General features: G+C 44.5%; 1 protein-coding gene across 2 annotated transcripts in view; it reads right to left on the bottom strand.

Annotated features, from left to right (window-relative positions):
• Positions 1–283: 283 nt before the first annotated feature.
• The window catches only part of LOC115109295 (casein kinase II subunit alpha'), a 28,576-nt gene continuing 18,425 nt past the window's right edge, over positions 284–10,434 (bottom strand). Inside the window, exons 2-12 of one of the 2 annotated variants that reach the window (XM_029634050.2) lie at positions 9,323–9,434; positions 8,979–9,080; positions 8,039–8,089; positions 4,482–4,541; positions 4,258–4,341; positions 3,787–3,897; positions 3,524–3,625; positions 3,162–3,262; positions 1,263–1,411; positions 1,074–1,156; positions 284–832 (exon numbers count right to left, since the gene is read on the bottom strand). In XM_029634050.2, coding sequence (XP_029489910.1) covers positions 1,080–1,156; positions 1,263–1,411; positions 3,162–3,262; positions 3,524–3,625; positions 3,787–3,897; positions 4,258–4,341; positions 4,482–4,541; positions 8,039–8,089; positions 8,979–9,080; positions 9,323–9,434 — 949 coding nt within the window. In that variant the 3' untranslated portion in view covers positions 284–832; positions 1,074–1,079. The remainder of the gene's footprint in view (positions 833–1,073; positions 1,157–1,262; positions 1,412–3,161; positions 3,263–3,523; positions 3,626–3,786; positions 3,898–4,257; positions 4,342–4,481; positions 4,542–8,038; positions 8,090–8,978; positions 9,081–9,322; positions 9,435–10,434) is intronic. The other variant, XM_065009706.1, reaches the window with a different exon arrangement.

The raw sequence follows: 10,434 nt of genomic DNA, 5'->3' as shown, positions 1-10,434 counted from the left end.
CAAAGCTGACAAGGTATAAATCTGTCGTTATGCCCCTGAACAAGGCAGTTAACCCACTGTTCCTAGGCCGTCATTGTAAATAAGAATTTGTTCTTCACGGACTTTCCTTGTTAAACAAAGGTTACATAAAAAACAGAGGTCAGCCGTGTGCAGCTGTCCTATGGCCTCTGACCACAGAACTGTGGCAGTCATTTTCTTTGACATGTTGTTAAAACACCCAACACCCAGCAGGCCATACTGCTCATAGCAAATACATTTTCCAAAAATCACAGAAACACATCAATCTAAATAAAAATCATTTATTTTCATTAATATTATTATCATCATTCTACCTAGAGCAGAGAAAAGGTCCACCATGCCACTTCAGTACTACAGTGTGTGGAGGCTGAGCTCAAGTCTGCCGAGGGGCTGAATACTGAACACAGACGGACAGACAGACAGACCGAGGGAAGGCGGGGGCAGGCTCACGCTCCTTTTCATTCTTCATGCTTAGTTTAACGAGGGAGGGGGGGGGGGGGGGGATAATGACAGGAAAGTATCCTTTTTTTCTAGTCTTTGAAACTTTCTGTTTACCTAATGATAAGAGGAAGGGGGCAGAGGCAGAGGTGAGACATCAAGCTCATTGGTCTGGCTGCTTCACATGTAACTGGGGCAAGCCAACCATGGACTGACACAGAGGAGGGTGTGAGTGTGTTCATGTATGTGTGTGTGTGTGTGCCCGTATGAACATCTGAGGGTATTACTGGTCGGCGGTGCTTTGATCCATTGTCACTGTACACTTGAAGAGGTTTCTGCCACAAAGGGGTCAAAATTTGAGGTAACAAATGTTCTTCTGAAAGACAAAAAGGGAAGAGAAATGATACTGTTGATGCTTATTTATCTTAAGAAATCTAAAAGTGATTTTATAAAAAATATTTAAATAGCAGCGTTAACCCAGAGCAATAGAATAATTGAGAACAATGGAACAATTTCAGTGAACCTGCTTGGACACCTGACATGGAGCTAAATTTCTCTCCGACCAAAAGAATGTCAAAATTTACAATAAGACCAGTGTTGGTGTTTCTCTCACTCACCTGCTTTCATCGAGCTGTAGTGGATCCACTGGACACCATATTGCCATCCGCATTAGAGAGAGACTGTTCCTTCAGCACAGGATCTTAGTAGAAGAGTCATCATGTTAAAGATCATATCCTCAATGCCATAATAACCGGCAATTCACAACAGAGGTGGTCAACAGGAATCGTTCAGGTTGTATTACTCACAGAAGTAGGGGTGCTCCATGGCCTCTGTGGCCGTCAGTCTCTGCTGGTGGTCGTAGCGCAGCAGCTTATCCAGCAGGTCCAGAGCCTCAGGGCTCACCAGGTGCTGGTTGTCTGTCTGGACAAACTGCTCCCAGCGTTTCCGTGTCTGCCTGAGGGGGGAGACAGAGAGCTAACTTACTCTAGGCTGTCACTTCAACACAACAGTATTATCCCCTGGGAAAGAATGTTTCCTTTTCTGGATCTATAAGGCCACTGTCTGATAAAGATGGTCTAAGTCTATAGTGATTCATCTAGCGTAGAATTGGTACTTGACCCATCTGTGGAACTGACCCATCTCTAGGGTTCACACTCAGTTAAGTTAAATACAGTGCCTTCAGAAAGTATTCACACAACATGACTATTTGCATATTTTGTTGTGTTATAGCCTGAACTAAAAATAAAAAAATTGGAATGTTTTAAGACATTTGTACAAATTAATTAAAGATGAAAACTTGAAATGTCTTGATTTAATAAATATTCCACCCCTTTGTTATGGCAAGCCTAAACTTTAGGAGTAAAAATCTGCTTAAAAAGTCACATAATGAGTCGTATAGACTCACTCTGTGCAATAAGTGTTTAACATGATTTTTGAATGACTACCTCATCTCTGTACCCCACACATACTCTTAGCTGTTAGGGCCCTCAGTCAAGCAGTGAATTTCAAACACAGATTCAACCACAAAGGCCAGGGAGGTTTTTCCAATGTCTTGCAAAAAATAGCATCTATTGGTAGATGGGTAAAAAAAAAGCACACATTGAATATCCCTTTGAGCCTGGCGAAGTTACTAATAACACTTTGGATGGTGTATCAATACACCCAGTACCTACAAAGATACAGGTGTCCTTCCTAACTCAGTTGCCAGAGAGGAAGGAAACCGCTCAGGGATTTCACCATGAAGCCAATGGTAACTTTAAAACAGTTAGAGTTTAATGGCTGTGATAGGAGAAAACTGAGGATGGATCGACAACAATGTAGTTACTCCACAATACTAACCTAAATAACAGAGTGAAAGGAAGACTGTTCATAAAACAAATATTCTAAAACATGCTTCCTGTTTGCAACAAGGCAGTAAAGTAAAACTGCAAAAAACGTGGCAAAAAATGAACTTTATGTCCTGAATATTAAGCATTATGTTTGGGGAAAATCTAACACATCACTAAGTAACACTTTTCATATTTTCAAGCATGGTGGTGTCTGCATCATGTTATGGGTATGCTTATCATCAGCAAAGACTAGGAAGTAAAATATTTGTTTATTAAATGGAATAGAGCTAAGCACTGGCAAACCCCTAAAGAAAATCTGGTTCAATCTGCTTTCCAACAGACACTGGGAGACAAATAAACAGGTAATTATAGTTTTAGGTTATTGCCTTTCAACAGGTAATAACCTAAAATACAAGGCCAAATATACATTGGAGTTGCTTACCAAGATGACATTGAATGTCAATGATCAACAACCAATTTGCCAGCTTGAAGAATAAAACAATTTAAAAAATGTGCAAATATTGTACAATACAGGTATGCAAAGCTCTTAGAGAGAGGTATGCAAAACCCCAAAAGACTCACTGCTTTGCTTTGCATACACTGCAAAAGATGAATCTAACATGTATTGACTTAGAGGTGTGAATACTTATGTTAATTCGATATTTATGTTTTTAATTTTTAATAAATTTACTAACATTTATAAAAACTTGTTTTCACTTTGTCATTATGTGGTATTGTGTGTAGATGGGTGAAAAATAATAATATTTAGTCCATTTTGAATTCAGGCTGTAATATAACAAAATAATAGGTCAAGGGGTATGAATCATTTCTGAAGGTACTGTACATGTCTCAATGGCACTCCCTGTTGGTACTCACTGGCCAAGAAGGTCCTTGAAGCGTGGGTCCAGTTCAATGTGGTATTTGCGCAAGTAACCAAAAAGCTCATCTGTCCCCAGGACTTTGGCAATTCGGACCAGCTGAAATAGGAACAGTGTCAATTTTACAAATGTGTTTCGGTTTGTCTTAGGGAATATTTGTTCATGTACAATCTAATTTGGTAAGTACACGTTATCATCAGGTAGTGGATGTGTTATCTGCTCTAATAGATTGTAGCAGTCAGTGTTATCATATTATGAGAGGTCTAGATGAGGGTGGAATAAGATGGGTTGTAGTGAGATTAAAGGACGTTTGGTAGTGACAACAGAAAGGTTCAGTTCATTGGGAAATGAATTGGATACCTGGTCATAATTGTCCTGGCCATGGAAGAAGGGCTCTTTCTGGAAGATCATACTGGCCAGCATGCAGCCCAGACTCCACATGTCCAAACTATAGTCATACATCTGACAGGAAAACACAAAACGCATCAGTTACAGTTATAAATCAATACACAAACAGCTACCAATTACAATTAAATTGGTACACAATAACACTGGAGCACTATTCATTTACAGGATGACCATGTGTCAGTGTGTGTGTTTGCTTGCATGTGCTGGGGATTTACCTGGTAATCCACCAGTAACTCAGGTCCCTTAAAGTAGCGAGATGCTACTCGGACATTGTATTCCTGTGCAGGATGGTAGAATTCTGCAAGGCCCCAGTCTATCAGGCGTAGCTGCAGCACAAAAACACAAACCACATAGTGTTAGAATAGAAACCACACTGACAATGTGGCACATAAGGGATATCGCTGCTACTACTAAAAAGGTTTTGATGTCCTGTATGTGCCCTGATGCCATCTGGTGGCAATGAGAATACTGTATTTGACAAAGGCTAAAAGAGTTATAAACTGCCATTCAATATTGGCAAAGAAATAACTGAAGTCACTTCAGACAAATCTCTGACAATTTATGTAAGCTTTGTAGACTTTTCAAACAGCTTAAAAAATTGGACAAGACACATATAATATCATCTGACTCCAACTTACCAAGGTTCTACATACCTAAGGTTGAAAAGGGTTAAGAGCTCCCCCTACCTTCCTCATCTGGTGGTCAATCATCACATTGTGGGGCTTGACATCCCGGTGCATAATACCCATACTGTGACAGTAGTCCAGAGCCTGAAAACACAAAAACCTAAATCATGTAAGAGGCAGCAAAATAATGACTAGACACCACAAACTAATCCCACAGTTCGGAAGGTAAATGGTAGGACTGGGAGTGCATGTGAAAACACACAGGGTAAAACTGCAAGGCTCACCTTTAGTAGTTCATACATGTAAAAACGTATATCAAAATCTGTTAACTTCTGGTAGAGCTCCTGGGGAGAGAAGAAAAGTTTAAGATTTAATTTGCAGAAAGCAAGTATGCCAGCTAGCCCCCGAATAGCAGCATTGTAGAAACTTTACACTCAACGGAACGACTTGATTAGTGTAGTGTCAACAACGCAGCCACTGCCAGCTAGCCTACAAAGTCAACAACGCAGCCACTGCCAGCTAGCCTACCTCAGCAGTACTGTATAATTTTAATCATTTTAGTCAATTAGATTCTTGCTACGTAAGCTTAACTTTCTGAACATTCGAGACGTGTAGTCCACTTGTCATTCCAATCTCCTTTGCATTAGCGTAGCCTCTTCTCTAGCCTGTCAACTATGTGTCTGTCTATCCCTGTTCTCTCCTCTCTGCACAGACCATACAAATGCTCCACACCGCGTGGCCGCGGCCACCCTAATCTGGTGGTCCCAGCGCGCACGACCCACGTGGAGTTCCAGGTCTCCGGTAGCCTCTGGAACTGCCGATCTGCGGCCAACAAGGCAGAGTTCATCTCAGCCTATGCCTCCCTCCAGTCCCTCGACTTCTTGGCACTGACGGAAACATGGATCACCACAGACAACACCGCTACTCCTACTGCTCTCTCTTCGTCCGCCCACGTGTTCTCGCACACCCCGAGAGCTTCTGGTCAGCGGGGTGGTGGCACCGGGATCCTCATCTCTCCCAAGTGGTCATTCTCTCTTTCTCCCCTTACCCATCTGTCTATCGCCTCCTTTGAATTCCATGCTGTCACAGTTACCAGCCCTTTCAAGCTTAACATCCTTATCATTTATCGCCCTCCAGGTTCCCTCGGAGAGTTCATCAATGAGCTTGATGCCTTGATAAGCTCCTTTCCTGAGGACGGCTCACCTCTCACAGTTCTGGGCGACTTTAACCTCCCCACGTCTACCTTTGACTCATTCCTCTCTGCCTCCTTCTTTCCACTCCTCTCCTCTTTGACCTCACCCTCTCACCTTCCCCCCTACTCACAAGGCAGGCAATACGCTCGACCTCATCTTTACTAGATGCTGTTCTTCCACTAACCTCATTGCAACTCCCCTCCAAGTCTCCGACCACTACCTTGTATCCTTTTCCCTCTGCTCAAACCTTCTCCAACCTATCTCCTGATTCTGCCTCCTCAACCCTCCTCTCCTCCCTTTCTGCATCCTTTGACTCTCTATGTCCCCTATCCTCCAGGCCGGCTCGGTCCTCCCCTCCCGCCTCCGTGGCTCGACGACTCATTGCGAGCTCACAGAACAGGGCTCCGGGCAGCCGAGCGGAAATGGAGGAAAACTCGCCTCCCTGCGGACCTGGCATCCTTTCACTCCCTCCTCTCTACATTTTCCTCCTCTGTCTCTGCTGCTAAAGCCACTTTCTACCACTCTAAATTCCAAGCATCTGCCTCTAACCCTAGGAAGCTCTTTGCCACCTTCTCCTCCCTCCTGAATCCTCCTCCCCCTCCCCCTCTCTGCAGATGACTTCGTCAACCATTTTGAAAAGAAGGTCGACGACATCCGATCCTCATTTGCTAAGTCAAACGACACCGCTGGTTCTGCTCACACTGCCCTACCCTGTGCTCTGACCTCTTTCTCCCTCTCTCTCCAGATGACATCTCGCGTCTTGTGACGGCCGGCCGCCCAACAACCTGCCCGCTTGACCCTATCCCCTCCTCTCTTCTCCAGACCATTTCCGGTGACCTTCTCCCTTACCTCACCTCGCTCATCAACTCATCCCTGACCGCTGGCTACGTCCCTCCCGTCTTCAAGAGAGCGAGAGTTGCACCCCTTCTGAAAAAACCTACACTCGATCCCTCCCATGTCAACAACTACAGACCAGTATCCCTTCTTTCTTTTCTCTCCAAAACTCTTGAACGTGCCGTCCTTGGCCAGCTCTCCCGCTATCTCTCTCAGAATGACCTTCTTGATCCAAATCAGTCAGGTTTCAAGACTAGTCATTCAACTGAGACTGCTCTTCTCTGTATCACGGAGGCGCTCCGCACTGCTAAAGCTAACTCTCTCTCCTCTGCTCTCATCCTTCTAGACCTATCGGCTGCCTTCGATACTGTGAACCATCAGATCCTCCTCTCCACCCTCTCCGAGTTGGGCATCTCCGGCGCGGCCCACGCTTGGATTGCGTCCTACCTGACAGGTCGCTCCTACCAGGTGGCGTGGCGAGAATCCGTCTCCTCACCACGCGCTCTCACCACTGGTGTCCCCCAGGGCTCTGTTCTAGGCCCTCTCCTATTCTCGCTATACACCAAGTCACTTGGCTCTGTCATAACCTCACATGGTCTCTCCTATCATTGCTATGCAGACGACACACAATTAATCTTCTCCTTTCCCCCTCTGATGACCAGGTGGCGAATCGCATCTCTGCATGTCTGGCAGACATATCAGTGTGGATGACGGATCACCACCTCAAGCTGAACCTCGGCAAGACGGAGCTGCTCTTCCTCCCGGGAAGGACTGCCCGTTCCATGATCTCGCCATCACGGTTGACAACTCCATCGTGTCCTCCTCCCAGAGCGCTAAGAACCTTGGCGTGATCCTGGACAACACCCTGTCGTTCTCAACTAACATCAAGGCGGTGGCCCGTTCCTGTAGGTTCATGCTCTACAACATCCGCAGAGTACGACCCTGCCTCACACAGGAAGCGGCGCAGGTCCTAATCCAGGCACTTGTCATCTCCCGTCTGGATTACTGCAACTCGCTGTTGGCTGGGCTCCCTGCCTGTGCCATTAAACCCCTACAACTCATCCAGAACGCCGCAGCCCGTCTGGTGTTCAACCTTCCCAAGTTCTCTCACGTCACCCCGCTCCTCCGCTCTCTCCACTGGCTTCCAGTTGAAGCTCGCATCCGCTACAAGACCATGGTGCTTGCCTACGGAGCTGTGAGGGGAACGGCACCTCAGTACCTCCAGGCTCTGATCAGGCCCTACACCCAAACAAGGGCACTGCGTTCATCCACCTCTGGCCTGCTCGCCTCCCTACCACTGAGGAAGTACAGTTCCCGCTCAGCCCAGTCAAAACTGTTCGCTGCTCTGGCCCCCCAATGGTGGAACAAACTCCCTCACGACGCCAGGTCAGCGGAGTCAATCACCACCTTCCGGAGACACCTGAAACCCCACCTCTTTAAGGAATACCTAGGATAGGATAAAGTAATCCTTCTCACCCCCCTTAAAAGATTTAGATGCACTATTGTAAAGTGGCTGTTCCACTGGATGTCATAAGGTGAAAGCACCAATTTGTAAGTCGCTCTGGATAAGAGCGTCTGCTAAATGACTTAAATGTAAATGTAAACACACACTGTTTAACTAAACACCTTCAACCAACCATACAGACACACAAACACATTGGGTGCAAAATTCTCTGGACAATGCAATGCTAAGTCATGGCTACCAACATGGTATTTGAAAGTACCAAGCCTTATTGGGTCACATGACCAAGTTTCCCCACTCATGACACCATCCCAAACCAGTAAAACCCCATGCCTAGAGGGAATGATTATACCTTAAAATCTGTGTTATTGATGCATTCAAAGACAAGAGCAGGCGTTCGGGACTGCAGAGAGATGAGAGAGAGAGAGAGAGAGATGAGACAGAACACAGGGGGGTCAGAGAAACGTGGAAATATTCCAATCTCATTGATAAATCAAACATTAAAAATGACATCAGGCTATGAGCCATATTTACTGGAAAGAAAAGGAAGAGCACACATCATTGTGCAGTGGCTTAACACCCTTAACACCCATCACACCCATATCACACACATCACACCCATCACACCCATCACACCCATCACACCCATCACACACATCACACACATCACACACATCACACACATCAGAAACACATAAGCACAGATGAAGCATGAAATAATATAATTACAAGGCATCACTTCCCAATTTTGTCCCAGCTGCTATTGAAATCATGTGTTTTGTAATTAAAGATAAAGCCATGTTAATATTAGCCTTATTAATTCCCATGATCAAAATTCCCATTTCTGTTATTGTAGGTAGCAGCATAGTGAACATGTGATGAATAAATTATTTGATGAGGTAATTGTGTCTCCCTTGCATCCATAAACATTCTCAAAATAACCCTGCCAAAATGTGAGAAAGACGCCTGCTTCTAGATCATTAGTCAGTTAATTTAGTTAGTCTAAGTCTTCATATGTGAATAGATGACTAGTTTGCAGAACTTTCAAAGAGTCAAGTGAACACCACTAAAAGAATTTCAAACACGTTCACCATCTGTAAAGTTAATTGTACTGATATTATAAAGTGTAAGAATGTTAATTCAACAGCCATTATATGTATAGGAACATTCACAAAAGTAATTCACAATATAAACAAACAAATCTGATCTTTGAAGGGGTAAGGAAGTGGCCATGTAATCAGGTGACTAAGAACTAGCCCATGGCTAGAAGAAAGCAGAGCTGTAAGACATACCACAGGGTCTTTCACTGTGTCCACCAATCGGATGATGTTGGTTCCCCCTCGCAGATTCTCCAGGATCTTGATTTCCCGCTTGATTTTCTTTTTCTTGACAGGCTAATCAGGGTCATAATAAACAGACATACAAACAGACCAGGATGTAGCCTAAACGTTTGACGTAACTTCATTTATAACAACATATAGCCTAACTAATGGTGACAGCATCATCCAGGTTACCTAGATACTTAGATGTTTTCCTGGTTGATTCTTACTTAAGACTAGGTGTTTAAAGAAAACAGACCACAAATCCACCTCTACTGGGGCATACAGACAAACAAAGCAGCCCTTGTACAAATTACCTTGAGGATCTTGACCACCACCTTCTCATTGTTGTTGATGTTGATGGCCTCAAAGACCTCACTGTACTTCCCCCTGCCGAGCTTCCGCACCAACTGGTAGTCTTCCTGGTTACTAGATGAGAGAGAATAGGGGAACAGATACAGAGAGTATTCATACTCCTTGACTTATTCCACATTTTGTTGTGTCCCCTTCACCCATGTACACACACAACATCCCATAATGACAAAGTGAAAACATGTTTAAAAATGTTTTTGCAAAATAGTTGAAAATGAAATAGAGACAGTGGATTCGGAAAGTATTCAACATTTTGTTACATTACAGAGTTATTCTAAAATGTATTAAATAGTTTTTTCCCCCTCAATCTACACACAATACCCCGTAAATGCAAATTCATTTAAAAAACAAAACTGAAATATCACATTTACATAAGTATTCAGAACCTTTACTTTGGCAGCGATTACAGCATCGAGTCTTCTTAGGTATGAAGCTGCAAGCTTGGCACACCTGTATTTGGGGAGTTTCACTCATTCTTCTCTGCAGACCCTCTCAAGCTCCATCAGGTTGGATGGGGAGCGTAGCTGCACAGCTATTTTCAGGTCTCTCAAAATATGTTAGATCGGGTTAAAGTCCGGGCTCTGGCTGGGCCACGAAGGACCGTTGTCTTGGCTGTGTGCTTAGGGTCGTTGTCCTGTTTGAAGGTGAACCGTCACCCCAGTCTGAGGTCTTGAGCTCTCTGGAGCATACGCTCAGCATGATGCTGCCACAACCATGCTTCACCGTTTCCTCCAGACGTGACACTTGGCATTCAGACCAAAGAATTCAATCTTTGTTTAATCAGACAGGAGAATCATGTTTTTCATGGTGTGAGAGTCATTTATGTGTCTTTTGGCAAACTCCATGCGGGCTGTCATGTGCCTTTTACTGAGGAGTGGCTTCCGTCTGGCCATTCTACCATAAAGGCCTGATTGATGGAGTAATGCAGAGATGGTTTCCTTTCTGGAAGGTTCTCCCATCTCGACAGAGGAACTCTAGAGCTCTGTCAGAGTGACCATCGGGTTGCTTGACCAAGGCCTCTATGGGGGTGCCATAGGGTTCAATTCTCGGGCCGACT

Source organism: Oncorhynchus nerka, linkage group LG25, assembly GCF_034236695.1.
Source record: "Oncorhynchus nerka isolate Pitt River linkage group LG25, Oner_Uvic_2.0, whole genome shotgun sequence".
Taxonomy (NCBI): Eukaryota; Metazoa; Chordata; class Actinopteri; order Salmoniformes; family Salmonidae; genus Oncorhynchus; species Oncorhynchus nerka.
This window is presented reverse-complemented; position numbering and strand designations above follow the sequence as displayed.